Genomic DNA, 21,398 nt, shown 5'->3' with positions numbered 1-21,398 from the left:
GTTGCAGCTGGGATCTTGAGCCCCCTTCTAGGGGAGTTTGTGGCAGGAAGGCTGGACATGTTCACCATCACCGGGAACTTACAGCATTCATGTCACAGGATCTACATTTAAAGCCCAGTTGTACAGCACTTCCGATGCTCCAAACCAGTGACTGCCCCTCATGGTGCTCTACTGTCAGCATCAAATGTCCAACAAGAAGAACAAAGATGGTTCCCACTTTGTGGACAGGGACATGGAGGTGTTGATGGTGAGGTAGTGGAGAAGCAGGCCATTCCTTTTCCTGCTGAAAGTGAAAGGAGGCCAGGTCACTAACCCCAGACAGCCTGTGCTAAAACAGAACCTGGGTTGGTGCTGTCCCGTGGATTTAGTTGGATGTCCAGCAGTGCAAAGTTAACAGCTATCATCTTCTCTCTCCTGCCTTACATCCACAGGGTCACCACTCTAACTCTGTCACTACACGCACTTCTCACCAAGGCTCATGGACTAAACTCTCACTGTTGCATGTATCATGTACAATTAACACCTCTCGTCCACCTCATTCTCCCAAATAACTAATCCTCCTGCCTTCTGTGCTTCCTTGCTCACAGGGAACACTCATCAACTCTCCTGTCGTTGCGGCCTCTTCCATCAAACTCAATCCCAACCCTTGTCTCAATGCAGGAGAGTCAAAGAATGTGGTGCTGGAAAAGCACAGCCGGTCAGGTAGCATCCGCGCAGCAGGAGAATCGATGTTTCAAACATAAGCCCTTCATCCAGAGTGAGGCTTGTGGCCCAAGGGGGCTGAGAGATAAATGGCAGGGGGATGAGGGTGTGGTTGGGGAAAAGGTAGCTGGGAATGCGATAGTTAGATGAAGTGGGGGGTAATGGTAATAGGTTGAAGAGGAGTGGATAGGTGGGAAGGAAGATGGACAGGTAGGACAGTTCACCAGGGCAATGCTGAGTTGGAATGTTGGATCTGGGATAAGGCGGGGGAGGGGAAATGAGGAAACCGGTGAAACCCACATTGATATCGTATGGTTGGAGGTGTTTCACCATTCCTTATTTCTCCTCCTTCCACCTTACCCCAGATTCAACCTTCCAACTCGGCACCATCCTCTTGAACTGTCCTACCTGTTCATTTTCCTTCCCACCTATCTACTCCACCCTCCTCTTCGACCTATCACCATTACCCTCCACCTTCATCTAACTATTGCATTCCCAGCTACCTTTTCCCCAAACCCATCCCCATCCCTCTGCCATTTGTCTCTCATTCCCCTTGGGCCACAAGCCTCACTCCGGATGAAGGGCTTATGTTCGAAACATCGATTCTCCTGCTCCTCGGATGCTGCCTGACCGGCTGTGCTTTTTCAGCACCATACTCTTCGATTCTGATCTCCAGCATCTGCAGTCCTCACTTTCTTCTCCTCAATGCAGGACAGCCAGCTCACAATTGGGTTGAGTAATGTCGGTTGGAGGTGGTGGCTTCTGGCTCCATATGAGGAGAAAATGTTTCTAGATGAAGAAGTGCATAACCAATCATGAGGAAATGGAAGGAATATCATGGTCAAACAATTCAAGAACCTTCTTGGAGCCATCATATTCTGCTATCCTGTTTACACAAGTGTTAACTGATTCTTAATCTCTTTTCAACAACTAATCCCCTGTTTTCTCTTATTATAGGCATTAGTGGAAGCCAGAGAACCTCAGCTAAGAAGAGGCCAGCACCAGACATCTTTAGCTTCACCTCCATCCTCAGAGGATGTATAGGCATTATGCATCCTCAGTGAGTTCAGTTTGCAGATCAAATGTGAAAGCATATACTGTTCAACATGTCAATGATACAACTCTGCAGCTGATTGAGACAGAAATGCCCAGGGAAGAAGATAATCCCATAGTCTATGCCATTAATGACTTTGCATGCACAGATACAGGAATATCAGGTAGGTTTGTCAAATGCACTTGGTAAGCTGGATCGAAGGATGAAGAAGTCTAAGAACATTATCATATTGTTCTGAATAAGGGTCACCGGAACCAAACCATTAACTTTGATTTCTCTTCACAGATCCTGCCAGATCTGCTAAGCTTTTCCAGCAACTTCTGTTTTTATTATTAATATTGTGCTGGCCTTAGCCCTGTAGTCTGCCACCCTAGCCAAAGGTGCTCCCAGCATCAATGGCAAGATGAAAGAAGCTGAGGAGCCTTGATCTCACTTCAGCTGCCCCTTCCCGTCCCCTCCTTCTCTCCTACCTGTGGTGTCCGGGCTACTGGAGTTGAAACTGAGGACGATCTCTGGCTTTGGACTGTCTAGGACCAAAGACACCCAGAAGAAGATTGCCAAAATTTTCTAAACGTAAAGGGTCACTTGCAGAACAGGCTACGTCCAGGCCAGTTGCAAGTGGCAGGACCACCCTTAGATGCAGTGAGAAGCAGATGAAGTAAAATAATGTACTGGAGACATGAAAATGAGACATCATTGTAAATAATTTTTCACTCCTGTAAATATACTTTGCCAGTGCAAGGGAACGTACGTTTTTTGGTGTAATGTTTGCTGCCTGACCTGGTTAAGGCACACCCATGTGAGAGAGGTGCAGCCCTCTTCAGATATCCCAAGGATGAAAGAAGCTGCAATAGTCAGACATTGCAAGTAATTGATGCTGGCTGCAGATTGTCTCAGATATCAGAGATTTTGGAACTGTGAGAATGAAGATTGCAGCCAGGGATTGCAAAACATGGACTAAAAGTAATGTGCAGGAGTTTTGCTAGACCCTGGCCTGTATAAATAATTCCACACCCACACACCCCGTTTGAGTGAGTACAGAATCAATAATGATCCCACACACCCCTGTAGAGAAAAGTCCATTCTACATACCAGCATTTCAAGGCAGTGCATTACCATTTAAGGTTGGGATCTGTACTCACATGTCTACTCTCTCTCGGATCACAATAATTTGCTAAGAAATGCTGCACAAAGTGTTGCCTCTCACAGGTTCAACACTATCCTGATAAATGCTGAAATGCTTCAGGGCATGTTGAGACATTGAAGGGTCATCGATATTGATAGAGTCAAAAGGAGATTCCTCAGGATTACCTGCTGGCACTTGTGAGAGACTTTGCTGTATAATACTCATAAGATATCCTAACAGGAGCTTTAAGAGTTCCCTAATCCTAGCACTATGCAATGTTTATGCTTTGTTTCACTCACTGTTGCTTTTTCCTACTGGTCAAGGATATATTAATATTTAAGTTGCTAAAAGTGGGAATAACCAAAGGAATGAAGCAGAGAATCACAAAGATGATGAGACATTTATTCGATGACACAAAGAGAGTAAACATTTCCTTTGCAATAAACAGGGGTTGCTTACCAGATTGCCAAAAGAACGTTAAATAGTTAAACAAAGAGCAGTCACAGCTCATTAAACCTGGAAGTGGATTTCAATTCGGTTCACTCTGGCTTCTCACATTGAATGATGCTATCCTCTATCACGCGGTCAATTGATCCTCCCTAACACCCTTAGAACACTGCTCTTGATCCCTCAGTTTGTCTGCATCCAGGAAATTCCCCTTTGTTAACTCCAGTTGTGGAGCCACAATACACCACAATGATGCGGGACACCCTTTCTGGATTGTATTGCAAGGTTCTGCTAGAGCAGTGCAAGTATTGAAACTTCATCTTAAGGAGGCCTAAGATCTGTGCCACTATGACTCTAGTGGAAGTATGTTGTATTATCATTTTGTGTCAGTCTGAAGGTTTCATGAAGCTGTCATGAGCCATGTTGAGAGAGATACCTTTTGTCACTCAGCAGCCACCTCAGTGGAGCCTGATCAACTTGGAAGCATGCAGGGACTTGCAAATCCTCGATTATGTATGACTCAGGGCAACTCCCAGGATATCTGCGTAGATCTCCAGAACTTGGCTTTCATGGTCACAATCTATCTAACTTAAAAATATTCAATAATTCTGCTTCTGACTTCTTTCCAGGATGAGAATCTAAATACTCACAAACCTTAGAGAGAGAAAAAAACACATCTCTGTTTTAAATGGTCAGTCTCCTATTTTTAAATAATGTTGCCTAGCTCTTGATTGTCCCATAAGAGGAAGCAGATTCTCCATATCGACCCTGTTAAAACACTTCAAAATCATATGCAATACAATTTAGTTACTTCTTGCTGTTCACAACTCCAGTGGATATAAGCTGAGCCTGTTCAACCTCTCCTCATGAAACAACTCCCATTCCAGCTATTAATCTGTTAATATTTACCCGAATTGCTGACTACACATTTACATCCTTCTTAAATACTGTGCACAGTATGTCAGATGCAGTCTCAGCAATGCTCTGTGCATGTGAAGCACAACCTCCCCACTTTTGTATTCAATTCTTTTGACAAAAATGATAACATTCCATTAGCTTTCCTAATCACTTGTTGTACTGGCATACTAAACTTTTGTGATTTTTTTAAATACCTTTTGTGGTTCACCAGAAGTGTACCCAGATCCCTCTGCGTCTCAGAGTCCTGTAATTTCTCACCATTTAGCGAAGAAATTTTTTTTTGTCCCAGTGGACAATTTCACACATTGCATGTTTTGTAACATTTACCAGATCTTCGCCCACTCACTTAACCTATCTATTTTCTTTTGTATTCTCCTTATGTCCTCTTCATAACTTAATTTCCTACTTATCAATATGTCAGCAGTTTGGTAACCGTACCTTTGGCCATTCAGAAATAGTGATCTTAGAGCATGCAGCTAACTGTAGCCACCAGGTACCTCCTCTGATTAACACATTAATAATTTGCTCCATCTATCTTCATAGGGGACGAGAAGATGATTGTAAGTAACATAAAAATAAGGTGAGTTGGGGTTTTAATGAGATACAAATGCATTGAAATATGATAGTGATCACTTAATGGTGAAATTCTGAAGTCACTAAAGGAAGATCACAAATGGTTTTCTTGGGAAATTGCTTTTTTTGTTCTCTCCATATTTCCCACTGACCTCTTTTGCTCACATGTCACCAGGGAGGAGAAAATCTCCCCATGGTTTGAGTTGCCCCTTTCATTTTTATTAGAAAAGAATGGAAGTTACAGAAGACATGAAAAATTTGGTATAACGTACAGATCCCATGGCTCACAAAATATCTTGATGTCACTAGAAAACACTTTACAGAGTGGGGTACCATTCAATTAGACATCCTGGGTAATGAACATAAGATGTACAAATTATAGTGATAAATATTCAGCTCAGCTACTGAGCTGTCCACAGAAATCTGCTGTCCTCTATTACGTATCTAACCATCTGTTGGTTTTTTCTAACGATTTTGAATTCATGCTCTCAGAAGATCATTGCAGGCATTAATAACTTTCTGCAAGTGAAGAATTTTAAAACATTGCACAGTAACAAACGGGAAAAAAAATAGAATAATTGCGGATTAGTTTTGATTTCTGCTGATGGCATCAAAGAAGCAGTAACAATTGAGGTGCCCCTTCATATCTTTCTCCAGATATTCATTTCCTCATTTCCATGAATGTCAAATGAGAGAAATTTATACTCGGTGGTTGAGTTGATATCACCAATTTACACCATCACCCAAAGTTAACTTTCCCCAACACAATCCCCACTTGTAACTCTGTTACAGTGAACTAAATGCAGTGGATAAATTTTGACAGGTTCAGTAAAACTTGTCTGAGCCTATGCAGGAACATACATCCCAGCCTCAGCCTACTTACATATTTATTTTGATAATATAATGAGTTTGTTTTCAAAAATAAACAGTAATAAATATAGAATCAATCTGGCAATACAGTTGTGAAAGTATATAAAATTATCACCTGCCAATGTCCCACTGTTCCTCTAATCTTTTTAATCTATTTTTAGTTGGGTGTCCATTGTGCACTTTGAGAAGAGTGCTGCAAATGAGTCAGTATGTGGTCTGTGAGATTGGTAGGGACTAATTCTCTATTGACTATCCATTGAAGAAGGTTTCTTGTAGTTGCTTGGAAGTGTTCTTGATTTGATCCATATCAGACCAATGTTCACCGCATAGAGAAATGGGACTATGAACCCTTGTTCAACACGAGAATGGCATTGATTTTTTTCATAATGACTTTATAAATCTGAGTGTTTTACTTTTATTCATGATACATTCATAGCAGATGAGTCTATATATAATTTAAGTAGGCTCAGAAAACTGGATGATTATATGACATACACTATGATATCTCCTTAAAACATTTATTCAATTTTTTTCATCGGTGTGCAATTGAAATACATGGCTAACAAAATGCTTGAAGAGAAGATCAAATCATTGTGGCATAACAATCTAAAGACGTCTGCAGTGAAATGATTAATAAAAATGAGCAGGGATTATGTTCATGAGAAAAAGTCACATAAATGTTTCTTAATGATGAATTAGAGGAAGTAACTAATGTGATTCCCAACTTTTGCTAAGCAATTTCAGCATTATTCTATAAATCAAATTCAGAGTAGAATTTGGCTCTCCATTTTATTAATAACAAGACAGTTAAATTTTCCACCAGTAATGTTAAATTATAGATTATTGTATTAGTAAGAAACCTTGATCTGACACAACCTGCATACTGAAACAAAACTGAAGATGTCTTTATAAATTATGTTGTTTCATATTTTAAGACTCAAATTTATTTTAAGTCTCCTGTATTGAGCGTACATGGTAGCTTCCATTCTATGTATTCATTAAAAGTGAAGATTTAAGGTCTGTATGATAATAAAGCCTAAAACAGAAAAAAAATGTTGTTATGCCAAAACATTAATGTCACTTATTAATAAAATTCTCAATATTCCATTCACAAACCATAAACATTGTAAAAAGTGATATTTTCTTTTTAGACCAGACAATTAAATGGTGCTTTCTCTTGTGGACTCTACTTCTGGTCAAAGCACGTATGTCACAGTAGGCTACAAGAAGTGGGCACAATTACTGACTGACACCTATTCTCACAGAATCACTCTGTTTCCAGCCCATGGTAAATCCTGTTCACTCAGATCATACTAGCAGTTAAATCTCTGAGGAAACACTGAATACCAATAGGGCCAGGAGTAACCTCAAATCTTGCAAAGACTCTGAACAGAAGAGAGTGAAAATTTATAAACTGAACAATTAAATTTCCAAGTTGGCTTTAAACAGTTAACATAGTTGTTCAATTTCTGGTTGGAAGTGGGTAGCAATTTTTCTTGTCACACATTTCTGAGAAAATATTACTAGTTCTTTCTTTTAGTAAGATAAATCCAGCATTGTTGTTCAAATTTTGGTAAGATGAATTTATTTAATTTCAAATCAAGTTTTTTCTTCAATTAGCTTCTCAAGGACTCTTTATAGACAACATCTATTGCCTGTATTCTTTCAGTGAAGCTGAAGGTGCCACATTACTTTCTCCTCTTCAAAGCAGTGAGATGTACATCTCTAGAAATGTGAATGAAATGAATGGCCCTATCCAGAGGCTCAGTTAAGATAGTGCCTTCTGTCTGTATGTGACAGTTAGAGGAAAGATCACTTTCACTAGGTGTAGTCAGCTGAGGTAATTGTTCCTATTGCCAATAGCAGAAAACACAGCACATTTCATTCCACAGGGGTGTAACAGTATATTATCACCAGAAACATCTGTTGCTGAAAACAGAATATTCAACTTGAAAATAAATTGGACTATGTATTTGCACAGGATGGAGATGAACTCTAAGTTTAAATCAGCCCTTTCCATATTTCCTAACTGAATAGTTCAAATAAAATACCAGTTGAAAGCTCCAGTATGTAAATTAAAAGCTAATTTTGAAAAAGAAACTGATGCAGAATTCTGTCAGTGCCATCTTAGATGCATGTGCTTAAAATTACCTGAGGTTCACCAGTAAAGGAGGGTTGGAATATTTGGTGAGACAGAATAAATTGCTAAAAATGACTAATTTCTTCAGCATGTTTTGCCAATACCTTGCAAGAAGTACATATGGAGATTCCAGGAAAATTTGCAAGTTATATTCTTTTAATATTAGATCGGGTTTTTAGTCACCATTCTAAAGTCTTACCAAATTACCATCTTATCCTCTCTAGAAAGACAGCACTGAACACTTGAAAGAGAGAAATAAAGGCTGAGTTGATTCTTCAATCACAGGCATGATTAGTCGTCATCACCATTATACATTGGAACCAAATATATGCTTGTTTGTTCCCTTAAAGTACCTTTAATCAATATTGTGATTTGTGGATGAAATATTTTCATTTATTGCATATCTCATTTTACAAAGACTTTGGGAGGTATAAATTTGTTTCAAGAGGTAGCATGAAATGGATGTTATGGCCTGGACCATTGTCTCCCCAACCGAATACCTAATCTTTCCAGTTATAACCTCCTCGCAATGTTCAGGTACATTAGCTACAATGGAATAGAATATCAAGTGGCGCAATAATATCTGTTTAGTGCTACCACCCAAGACAAATATTTACCCCTTTTATGTTAAGTATAATTTTATTTATTTTTGGCGCAGCCATGTCATTGAGAATCTTCTTGTCTTTAATCATTTTCTTAAAGGTGTCATCCATATTTTCCATCATCTTTGACATTTTGGATATTATTTGCGACTGTTCAAGGAAGCTATCAGTAAAGAAGCAGGATCCTCACTCTACTCTTCTGCAGACTTAGAAGATAGTACATTGCTTCTTTGATATTCAGTCTGAGCTTCATCAACATCCTGTGGCAGAAAATGCCTCATTATTGAAGTATAATAATCATATTTCAAATCTATTTCCTTTTCAAGGACTATAGTTCAACATAATTTAAAATCTGTGGTGCAAACGAAGAGGATTGTTTCTATCAAGCTGACTTCCATTGCTCATTATCACATATTCTTGCATCAAATTCGACTGGATTGTTTTTTGTGATTTTCTTGGATACCTTTTTGTGTCTTTTTATGGAATAGAACAAATACGAGCAGTGGGAAAAAGAGAACAGTAACAGACTGAACTTTGTTTTTAAATTGCCTTCACAGAAGTACAAAGAAGACAGAAAAAATGCTGAGAAATGAAACCTTTGTCTGAAATTCAGGATCAGAAAACTATATTAAAATTGGAGTTAAAATCTGCAAACTTTATTAACTGAAGGCAGTCAAAATGGCAACAAGATATTTAAATTGAAGTAAATGCCCCAGACTTCGGAAGGGAAAATGGGCCATGGCTCCTCAATGTTCTCCAGTAACCTCTGCTAAAAGTGAGCTCAAGTGAATATGTTGGTATTGGTAGTTTTCCAGGAGTCACTGTCAATACTTACACTTAAATAATAAGCACTTGGGTGAGATATTGGGGAGTGGTCAACATCAGAGGGAAAGGAGCAAATTGGTGCAAAATGTAAAATAATATGCCATAAACAAGAGATATCAATTCAGTGAAATAAATATCACTGAATTGTGATACCGAATATAGGGCTCCACTTCACTACAGGTCTGGATGAAATTAATTCCAAGTTGTTGAGTGAGGGAAGGGAGGAAATAGCAAGGCCCTGGCCATAATATTCAATGCCTCCCTGGGTACAGGGGAGGTGCCAGAGGACAAGAGGAGGGCAAACGTGGGATCGTTATTCAAGAATAGAGCAAGAGACAGGGTCAGGAAACTACAGGTCAGTCAGTATAACCTCAGTAGTGATGAGAAACTATTGGAAGCAATTCTGAGGGACAGAATTAACCTGCAATTGGAGAGGCAGGGATTAACTGACAACATTCAGCATGGTTTTATTAAGTGGAGGACATGTCTAACCAACTTGATTGGAATTTTCAGAGATGACAAGGATTATAGATGAGGGCAGTGTATTCTACATAGTTTTGTTGGACAGCAGTGAGGCTTCTGATAAGGACCTACATGGAAGTCTGATAGCAAAGGTAAGAACCCATGGGATCCAAGGAAATTTGGCTAATTAGATCCAGTTTTAGCTGAGTGGCAGAAAACAGAGGGTGATGGTCAAGGGGTGGTTTTGTAACTGTAAACCAGTGTCCATTGGGGTTCACAGGGATCAATATTGCAATTGGTTTGTATAAATGATTTAGACTTGAATGGAGGAAGGTTGATCAGTAAGTTCATGGATAGCACAAAAATTGGTGGGATGGTAACCAGTGAGAAGGATAGTCTTAGATTACAGGAGGATATAGATAGGCTGGTCAGATGGGCTGATCAGTATCAATGGAATTCAATCCTGGTAACTGTGAGGTGATACACTTGGGCAGAGAAAAAACAAGATAAGCAAATACATAATTAATGATAGGATGCTGGGAAACACTGAGGATAAGAGGGACCTTGGTATGCATATCCTTTGATCTCTGAAGATATCAGGACAGATAGATAAAGTGTTTCAGAAGGCATATGGGATACTTGCTTTTATTAGCCAAGGCATAACATTCAAAATCAGAGAGGTTATGCTGGCACTTTGTACAAGTTAGTTAGCCACAGTTACAGTAATGTGTGCAATTACAATACATACATTATGGGAGGGATTGTTTGCAATGGTAATGATGTACTAAGATGCTGCCTGGGTCACACAGATTTGAGAGAGATTGAATAAACTGGGGTTGTTTTCCTTGGAGCAGAGGAGACCAAGGTTGGGAGGGGGGGGAGGGGGGGAGGGGGGGTGCATGATTGAGATGTATAAAATTATAAAGGGCATAGACAGAGTAAATAGGGAGGAACCTTTCCCCATGATGTGGGAATCAACGACCAGGTGACATGGATTTAAACTAATGGACAGGAGGATTTGAGGGGATGTGAAGAAAATGTTTATTCACTTAGAGGATGTTAGAAATCTGGAATTCATTGCCCGTAAGAGTGGTAGAGGCAGAAACCTTCATACTAGTTATAGTTGTGCACTTCCAATGCAAAGGCATATAAGGCTAAGGGCCAAATGCTGAAAATGGGATAGATTGGTTAGATACTAATTTTTGACCAGTATAGACTCAATAGGCTGAAAGACCTTTTCCTGTGCTGTAGAGCTGTCTCACTCTATTTTGCAAGTAGCAAGATCTTTTAGTAAAATAGTAATCAGCAACAGGAATGATGTCGTTTTTGAATTGTATGAAACAATAGTGAGGCTACACCTGGAATACTGTGTGTAGTTTCGGTCCACTTGCTGAAGGAAGGATGTACTTGCCACAGAGGGGGTACAGACTGATTCCTGACATGCATGGATTGCCTGATGAAGAGACTGGCCCATAATCTCTGAAGTTTATGAGAATGAGAGATGATAGCTTAGAAACTTATACATTTTTAAAGGGATAGACAGAGCATATGCAGAAAGAATGTTGCTTCTGACAACAGGGTCTTGAACAAGATGATCTTGTCTCAGAATAAAAGGCAAGCCATTTAGAACTGTGGTGAGAATAAACTTCTCTTCCTCTCAATCCTTGGATAGTGATGGAAACTCAGTCATTAAGTACATTTAAGATGGAGCATAACAGGTTTTTAATTAATAATGGAATCAAGAGATTTGGGGATAGCACGGGAATTTGGCGCTGAGGCAAACAATCAACCAAAATTTAGAATGACAGAGCAAGCTTGTGGAACCAAATGTTCTATTCCTGCTCCTCTGTTCCTAATCCAGGTGGCTTCACCCCCATATTTCTCACTGCATTTCTCATAATCATTGCTTTGTACACATTTCAACATTGCTGTTAAAAATGTTTGTCTTTAATTTAGGAACTTATCAAACATCCAGTTTAAAACGAGCTATCAATTAAAAGAACTTGGGAAACAAAGTATCTCCGTGTTTGCTTCCATGCTTACTTATGAAAACCTTGCATCTTATCACGAGCTAACTTAAATAGTGTATAATCACATTCTACTAGTGATGGGTGTAAGTACCCTTACTGTCAAGTCATGGAACATATTACAATGATGCTACATTGTTTGCAATGCCTCCTAAAGCATATTTGAAGGATTATATTTTTCACCATTAGCTTTTCTATAAAATCAGTCATGTAATCAAACAATCATATTTCAATTCAGTTTAAATAGAAGGAATGAGGAAGAGGAGGGGTGTGAGATTGCACTGGCTGTTTTGAGCCATAATTTTATGGGACAAGGGGAGGACAGTTAAAGAATGAATCGAAACTCACCTGTTCATTTGTATCAGCTAGTAATGATCTTTCGTAACGCATTTTGCTTTTCATGGAGTACCAAAATTTCAGCAGAACTTGACCCAAGTTAGAACTTGGAACGCTTGCATTTTTTACAGGTGTAGGAAACTGTTAGGAAACAAAATACAAATGATTACATCTTCTTGCAATGCAAGGTTTAACAATAACCTTGACACAGACTGAATAATATACATCAACATATGCATTGTTTTAAAAAAATCTCCTTCAGGCTCTTACATCATTTTCTTAAGTTTGAGAATTCTATGCAAAGTACGAAATCCCACAAGGCCCACAATATGGGTATAACCGAGGCTGAAAAGAATTGGAAAACTAATTGCCATAAGCTAAGGAGTCCCGATTGGTTGATACCAGTAATGATTTTGAATATCTGTAGATGATGTGTAAAATGGAAAACTGAGGAAGCTACAGAAATGGAGGAAAGTGAATAGAAAGGAAATTTGGCTGATCTGCTCCTGGCAAATTTCAATTTAATGGCCAAAAGTTAATAGTTAAATCAAATAGCTAAAATCTACTGCCAAGAGTTTGTCCACAAACAACACAACTAAATTAAAAAAAAACAATACTTGGAAATGAACATACTGGTATTACTGGTACTCTATTTTGAGGTATGCAAAATGAGATAGACCAGAATACACCATTCTCAAGTTTTACTTATTTTTCCTTCTGGGTGGTTTATGGTTATCAACATTATTCTTCGCACCTTTCTTAAACAATGGTTACCTAGCTGTACCAAGGCACAATATGGCATTTACATAAGAGTGAAGAACTGTGAACTCAGCCTCTGTCATTTTGTCTGAAACGTTTCACCTGGGCTGCAGGGCACCAGAGGACAGGCACTATTTACCTGGGTTTATTTTTAAGAATACAAATTTTAGTTTTAAATTTATTTTAAATTATTGTGGTATATCACTCTTGTGTGCACTTTCACTTCCAAAATTATTTAAAACCAATTATCTTAAATTAGCACACCTTCATCCTTTACAGTTCACACACGCGCGCACTCCGACACACACACACTCCTACGCACATACAAACACCTACAGACTTCTAAACATACACACACATACTGTCCTACAGACACACACTCCTACAGACTTACAGACACTCCTAAACACACACACACTCTCCTACAGACTCCCACACACACACACTCTCCTACACACACACACTCCGACACACAAACTCCTACACACACACACCTACACACACACAGTCCTACAGATGCACACATTCACGCAGACCCTCTCTCAAATGCTCACACATACACTCCCATATGCATACATGCATCCTCTCACAGACTTATACCACTTTACAATCTCACTCACACACATGCACACACTCTCTCACAGACACCCCTAACCCCACACCCCACCCCCACACACACCCACATGCATACATACACATATAAGTTTGTAGTGTGAATCTGTACTTGCAGAATTACATTTTACTTTTCTTAAAACTGCATGAATCCATGTAAGATTCTATAAATCTGTTCTTTAGATTAGAATCAGTCTGACCATTGTGGCACAATATCACACAGGGAAGCTCACACCTTCAATATAACATCTGGGCCAACATGACATCGGTTGTTAAAGTTCAGTTGAGAATGTAACTCGTAAAAAAGATTTCCATATGAAAGAACTGAAACCAACATGGTCATTCTAACAGATGACAGACTGAACAGATAATGCAGGTCTTTTTCAATATATAATTTCAGTTACATCACACTGTAAACATTTGCTATAAATTCTATGTCTTACAATCTTATACTCCACAGCCACCTGAAGGAGCAGCACTCCGAAAGCTAGTGCTTCCAATTAAATCTGTTGTTGTGTGATTTTTAACTTTGTACACCCCAGTCCAACACCAGCATCTCCAAATCATGACAGCTTATTTTCCTCATCCCTGAGTGATCTTCTGTCATTTTAGTTTATTAAGAACAAGTAACATGTTAGATTATTTCAGTTGTGTTACATATTTGTTGATATCATAGACCCTTTAGGCTTTGCAGGTCACATTATTACGGAATCACACTGCATGGGAAGGTCATCCAGCCTGTCTATCCATGCTTTTTTTAAGTGCTCACATGTACTCACTTGCTTTTGACCTGTGGGCCTGTAAGTTCTTCTTATTCAAGTATATTTTCAATTTCTTGTTCAAGTTATTATTGAAACTGCATCAGCTAATCTTTTAGACCATGGATCTCAGATTATAACCACTTCCATCATTTAACAAAAACTTATCTAATCTCTACCAAGTGTCAAAAATGGTATTCTCTGATCACTGACACTCGTATCAATGGGAGCTGGTTCTCCTCATTTTCTCCATCAAAATTTTAACTATTTCTGTTTAAATCTCTTCCCAACCTTCATGATCCTAAAGAGAGAAGGAAAATCCTCCACATAACTCACGAACATTGCTGTTGTCTTTCTCGTAATCCTCTTCTGCATGCTCTCAAAGGCTTTCAGGGCCTTCCAAAAATGTGGGGCAGGAATTTATTGAGAAATACCCGTGATTGTGTCCTAAAACTTCATGTTATTGTGAAGACGAGCATTATCTATTGTCCTGTTAATTCTGGTACATTTAAAAGCACTCCTTCGATAACCCTAATTTCAACCTCAAATACTGGATGAGGAATTCATTGGTTTAGTTGTTGTGTGTTCCTCTGTAAGTAAAGGTGGCACTGACCCAGAGGCCTAGAGTTTGGTACCATGTCTCCAATGGTGCTTCTGAGGGAAGAGAATGGCCCTTCTCTCTACCACCCTGTACAGCAGGACTTCTTGATCACTGTCAAAATGGCAGGGGAAAACTTCCTTTCCTTGGCCATCTCATTTTGAAATGAGATGTAACAACAGATTTGGGATGGTTGTTCCTGACTTGCAGTGTTTGGAATGGTGTACAACTGGGATTTAACTATGGTCCCTCCTCTGTGCTGGAAGGTCCCAGCAGCAGCTAATACTTCAGCCTCTGTGACCACATGATTCAATGAGCTAGAGCACGGTATGGCCTGTTTGTATAATTAATGAGGTGACCAGTGGTACATAGCTTGGAAACAGTCATCATGGCCCATTGAGAGAAATTCTCTATGTGTCTTCCAGTAATAAACATCGAGCCAAAATATGGAAAGATTCAACCCATAATCTATCAGCTGAAATATGTAAAATCTGTCATACAGGCATAAATAAAAATAAGAGGTTTCAGTCTCTTTTGATACAAATGTTATGCTCAGGTTTTGTTTATTGATAGTTTCATGAAGTTTGGCTCAACTCATGATCAGATAAGGAGAAAGTGAGGACTGCAGATGCTGGAGATGAGAGTCGAGAGTGTGGTGCTGGAAAAGCACAGTAGGTTAAGCAGCATCTGAGGAGCAGGAGAATTGATGCTTCGGACAAAAGTCCTTCATCAGGAAAGAGGCTCATGAGCCAAGGGGATGGAGAGATAAATGGGAGGGTGTTGGGCTTGGGGGAAGGTAGTCAAGAGTGCAATAGGTAGATGAAGGTGGGGGTAATGGTGATAGGTTGGAGAGGAGGGTGGAGCAGATAGATGGGAAGGAAGATGGATAGGAGGACAGGTCATGAGGGTGGTGTCGAGTTGGAAGGTTAGATCTGGGACAAGGTGGGAGGGTGGGGTGGGGTGGGGCGGTGGTTAGGAAATGTTGAAACTGGTGAAATCCACATTGATGCAGTTAATTACTACGACCAACTTTAAGTCAGTGCTTTTGCTGTTTTGAAATCATTTCAGTCCATGAAAGTCGTAAATCTTAAAATCAGCTGATGGAAATTGCAAATTTTTAGCCCATCTTTTACCACCATTATGGTAGTCCATACAATAAAATGAAAGACATTGACAGTCCTGTTTTCACAATTATTGAGTCGAGAGATGCTAAATGAAAAATATTTCTCTTTATAACTTTATTTCTTTTGATATCTTCAAAATTAAAAGATTTTAAAAAGTTATATTACCAATCTTTTCGCAGAAGGAAATGGAGGTACAGAGGATGAGAATTCACAAGCACAGCTGATTCCTAGTCTTCTTGTGTATTGCATTAAATTAACTTCCGTAAAAATTAAATTGTTAAGCTAAGTATTGGCTGGATAGACAAATAATCATTGAATGCCATAGAGTTTCAGAAACAGGTAACTTAACAATAGGTTTATTGTAATGAAATATCTTTACCTCTGGTTCCTTAAAACGAATATCATCTGCTTGCACTCTTTTGGTATTTTCATGAATGAAAGCTTCAAGTAATCTCTTATCTATTTTAGTTTGCTTCATAAGTTTTCTGATGTCTTGCAGCTTGTGATCATTTTTACCTTGTTGAATGCTGTCAAGTTTCATTACTGTTCAGATAAAAAAAACATAAAAATTTTCATCATTAGCCCATTGCTTTCTGTTTGGTCTCAATCCACTTCTATCCGACGTTTTTGTAATATCTTTCCTTCTCCAGAGACATTTGACAGTTAAAACCACAATTTCAGCACTGATAGAAAGAGATTTCGGGTGCACATCAATGCAACAGAGATGACAGCATCTTGGAGAAAAAGTCTGACCTGACTCCTCATAGCTCTGGAGCCAGGTTTCTCACTCTTCAGTTGGACTGTACAGCAAACTCAGCCTGTTGCAAGGACATACTCTAAAAGATGGATGAAATTCCACATCACATTTTTGAGAGTTTTCTAAACATAATTTGGAAAGTTTTTAATTCTGGAAGATTCTTACTCACTGCTTGATAAAATTTCAAATGGACTGCTCACTGATCTGTGAATGCATCTAGGCACAAAAATAAATTTCTTTGCAGTCACTCGATGAGATTCACAGCAAGATGCTGGACATTGGGCTACTACATTATAAGGACCTATTATAACCTGTACCTATAATAAATGACAATCTTCACTCGCACTTCCTTTAAATTCTATTTCCCTTTGTGAAAACTTTCACATTTCCTTTTCACACTTAACTTTCTTACTTCAATGGGTTTACAGGAATGCTTTGCCACAAATGATGAGTTTATTCAAATCACATTTGTTAATTCTTTTTACAAAATTTCATTTTGATTACCTTTGTGACTTCTCCTTTTCTGAGAATAATAAGTCTAACTTACTTAATTTTTCTTCATTATTTAAATTTCTGACACCAAGGGAGTAAAGGGGAGTAAAGTCATGGATAGAAACCTTGGCAGCAACCAATGTATTGGATTGGATTGGATGCTCTGGTTAACTGCTCCAAGTATGAGCTTCTTGTTTCAGGAGATTACAGTATAAACTTTTGTTGTAATACAGCAGACTAGGCACTATATGAAACAATGCATCAGAACATTATCCTTTCACTGGTAGACTACGATTCAAATTGCACACAAACCAATGGAACTTAATTCTCTTTTTTTTTCCATTCCTTCAACTAACCGCAAAGACTCTATTTTTTGCATTATGATTGTGGATTGAAATGGGGAAAAAACTGTTTTAAAGAACAAGGATTGATGAAGGATTACTGCATTTTTTTCAGAAGCAAGGAATCTGACACTCATTGTACTAGTGTTTACGTGGCTTACTGTTATACTTGTTCGAGCTGTAATGGAAAGCCTAGTTTGCAGATGAGCTGGAGCCAAAAGGTGTTTACAAATGGAGCTTTGGCGAGAAACAAACAATTGATTAGTCTGTGGACTAGTGACTGGTTATCAATGATGAAAGTCTTCTGTCAGTCAATTACTATGTGATTGGCTCCCAGATAGCTGAATAGCTTGGGAGTTTGAACAAGACAGTAGGAAAAGATTGGAGAAAAAGCTGTTTCTACTGTACTGTAGAAAAAGTATCTCAAACCTGAAGATAACCAGTTATTCCTCTTGCCAGTTGCTGCGACTTTTAATTAATAAGTCAAATATCTTTAAAGTGTGAAATGCTGTGCCTCATGCAACCAAATGAAAGTATTGGGAGAAGGAAGGTTGAGAAGCAGCATTACAATCAAAACAAGAATCACCTCAGGTAACCTGTGGACTGAAATGCCTTCCTAGTCTTTCCCTCCATCCTTAATAGCCATGCTTTTTTCTGTCTGTGTCTGTCTATGTGTGTGTAGTTTTAAGGGCAGGAGAAGTTTTAACTTGAAGAGTTATGTAATGATGGCATAATATTTATCTGATGTTCGAATCTATTTATTTCTAATGAATAGCTATTCTCATTAAGTACAGAGACCTGGTCCATGCTTTCTGTCAAACTGGGACTAAAAGACAAGTAAATTGGGAAATGCTGCACACTTTTTAAAACCTTTAATTTTTGCATCAGCCCTGGGAATAGCAGGCCTAGATTTCCAGTATGCTATCTCGGTTGAGGCATAACATGAGTACTTTTTTCAGGATACGGGTATCTCTGACCATTATTATCAGAATTGTTTTTAGAATCACATTGGACTCAAAATATTATCACTTTTCATTTCTCTACAGATGCTGTCAGACCTGTTGAGTAGTCCCAGCACTTGCTATTTATAGCTTCATCTTCACGGTACCTTTAACTGATACATGCTTTTTAATTTCTTAATTAAAAAATACTGAAATCAAATTCTCAAACTGCAACAACAGGATTATGAAATCACATCCTCCTAACTATTAGTCCAGACCTCTGGATTACTAATTTAGGAAAGTTACCAGTACATACTGCACTATCCCGTAAAATGAATTTTGACTGTCTCATGACAATTTTTAATAAGCACATACTCACAGCATAGAAATGACTGTAATTTGTCACGAATTGCTACTTGGGGAAGATTTGCTGTGTGTGCCAGGTGCAGTGCAAACATTAGTACATTTACTGTTTCAATATACCCAGTGCACAAAGCACATTTTCTGCTTAAATTGACACTCTCCGAGGAAAGACAACATAGACAACAAGATAGTTAGTACAGAAATAAAAAAAATGGTGAAATACAGCACAATGGTTAAAATGTGGCTAGGATAGGGAAGAGAAAGATTTATGTTGTATTTTATCTAACATTGTTTAAATTCTCTTTGAGTACAACTGTGTGACAGTGTGAGTAAGTGACAGAGGATATTGTAGACAAATGTTTTGAAGACAGAAAGAATCCAAAGGGATATAGACAGGTTAGGTGAGTGGGCAGTACACCAGCAGATGGACTATACTGTGGAAAAATCAAATCTGGTAGGAAGAACAGGAAAACAAAGTCTTAGTTAAATGGACAGAGACTATAGAACATTCCATACCAAGAGATCTGGGTGTCCTTGTGTACGAAATATAAGATGTCAATGTGCTGGTCCAGCTAGTAATTAGGAAGAAAATTGATTTTATTTGTTTTCATTCATTCATGGGATGTGGATGTCATGGGTTCAGCCAGCATTTACTGCCTTACAAGTCTACCTCATTGTTATGGACATGGAGTCACCCCCATAGGCTGCATGGTCTCCATTAGTAAAGCTTTCAAAATAATTGAATACAATATTCACCACTTGCCATAATAGGATTCAAACCCATGGTCCTGGACAATTGCCTGGAGTTCTGATTTACTATTCCAATAACATTACCATGCTTCCCCCAGGATGGTTAACCTTTATTGCAAAGGGTATGGTGTATAAAAGTAAAAAACATTTAATAGAACTGTACTGGGCTTTGGAGAGATTACGCATGTATACAGTTTTGGTTTCTTTATTTAAGGAGGGTTATACTTTTATTGGGCTCAATGCGTTAGATTGATTCCTGGAAAGAGGGGTTTTACTTATGAGGTAAGGTTGAGTAGGTTGTAACTACACTTATTGGAATTTAGAAGAAGCAGAGGTGATCTTTTTGAAATATGCAAGATTCTGAGAGTGAATGCCGTGTGAATGTTTCGTCACATTTAGAATCTAGGGCTAAAGGGCATGTTTTCAGAATAAGGGATCTCTTTACTAAGCTAGAGAAAACAAGAAATTTCTTCTCTTAGAAGTTTATGAATCTGCTGAATCTGCTAACTCAGGTATCCATTGAATATATTCATGGCTGAGATAGCCAGTCTTGAACTTATAGGTAATTCCCAAGGTTATAGTGACCTGTAAGAAAGTTGAGGCAATATTTGATCATGCTGAAATCTTACCAAATGGCATAGCAGACATGTCGAGCTGTATAATCTACTTCTACTCCCATTCTTCCTTTTTTTTACGTACACTGCACATGATTAATCATGTTTGTAATCAAACGAGCATTTGAAAACAAATTAATCAGGTGGCAAACTTGAGCTAGGGTGCATTTTAATCAGAGGCCTGAATATTTATTGCAAAAACAGCAGTTAGAAAGCCTTCAAACATCTTAAGGACTCTGAATGTTACTTTACCTTCTATCCATGGTGTTAAATGCAAAAAACTAATAGAAAGCTACAAAAGAAGAAACTACACTAAAACAATATCTATCTTTAAAATATGAACACTACTATCTGCTAGCTTTGTACTCTCAATTACAGATTTAATCTCTTGATGCATTTCTCATAACTGACTGTAAATTAATTTGCCATTATAAAAAGAGTTATTTATTAATGCATCTATTATTTGCCTCAGGCAGTGCAAAGGAAGTAACAAACACTATGAGTATTAAAAAATGCCCAGTTGCTCTGGGAAACTGTATCCTGCCTTTCTTTATGCTCAACCGAAGTGGTGTTCTTAATTATGTCTTTAAAACTAACTGGAAAATGGCCTTGTTTTGATTGTATTTCAACAAGAACTGAGGTCCTGAATTCGTTTTAAATACAGTAACTCAGCCCAGTTGACAAGCACCAATAAACTTGTAATACAAAGTGAACAAAGTGTGAATTTAATGCAAAGCATCAAACAGCAAAAAATGTATTTTTCTCAAATTCTTTGGTGAAATAGCTATAAGACCAGAAGTAAACAAGAAATTTGCTAATATTTTTTGATATTTAATTTGCTTTGCAATTTGCCTGTTGGATAGAAAAGTCATTTTGAAACAATGTTTCATCAATGTTACTTTCTGAATAAAAGACAAAATAACGTGTTCTTAAAATGTATAGCAGAAAAAGCAGCTACCAAAACAGACTTACACAAATATTTATTCTGTTCTAACTTTTAGAAGTAGCATCTTTCCAATTTTCTGCAGCCAATATCTACTAGTATTCCTGGTAAGCACATTCATGCTAAACATTTTTAGTTTTTAACCTTCTGATTCCAAAATGACTATTGAATTAGTTTAATTCATCCACTGGACACCAATTACTTCCTGACAATAACAATGCAGATAAACACTGTGTCCAGATATAGTAAGTCGCGAACACATTT

The 21,398-nt window shown here is 38.2% G+C and overlaps 1 protein-coding gene across 1 annotated transcript in view; it reads right to left on the bottom strand.

Annotated features, from left to right (window-relative positions):
- Positions 1 to 6,194: 6,194 nt before the first annotated feature.
- LOC122550661 (PC3-like endoprotease variant B) overlaps positions 6,195 to 21,398 on the bottom strand; it is an 889,929-nt gene continuing 874,725 nt past the window's right edge. The window contains exons 18-20 of the mRNA XM_043691743.2: positions 16,313 to 16,476; positions 12,095 to 12,223; positions 6,195 to 8,692 (exon numbers count right to left, since the gene is read on the bottom strand). Coding sequence (XP_043547678.1) covers positions 8,624 to 8,692; positions 12,095 to 12,223; positions 16,313 to 16,476 — 362 coding nt within the window. The 3' untranslated portion in view covers positions 6,195 to 8,623. The remainder of the gene's footprint in view (positions 8,693 to 12,094; positions 12,224 to 16,312; positions 16,477 to 21,398) is intronic.

The sequence above is a fragment of the Chiloscyllium plagiosum genome, unplaced genomic scaffold (genome assembly GCF_037043375.1).
Source record: "Chiloscyllium plagiosum isolate Xiang-an unplaced genomic scaffold, Cpla_swu_hap1 HiC_scaffold_6, whole genome shotgun sequence".
Classification (NCBI taxonomy): domain Eukaryota; kingdom Metazoa; phylum Chordata; class Chondrichthyes; order Orectolobiformes; family Hemiscylliidae; genus Chiloscyllium; species Chiloscyllium plagiosum.
This window is presented reverse-complemented; position numbering and strand designations above follow the sequence as displayed.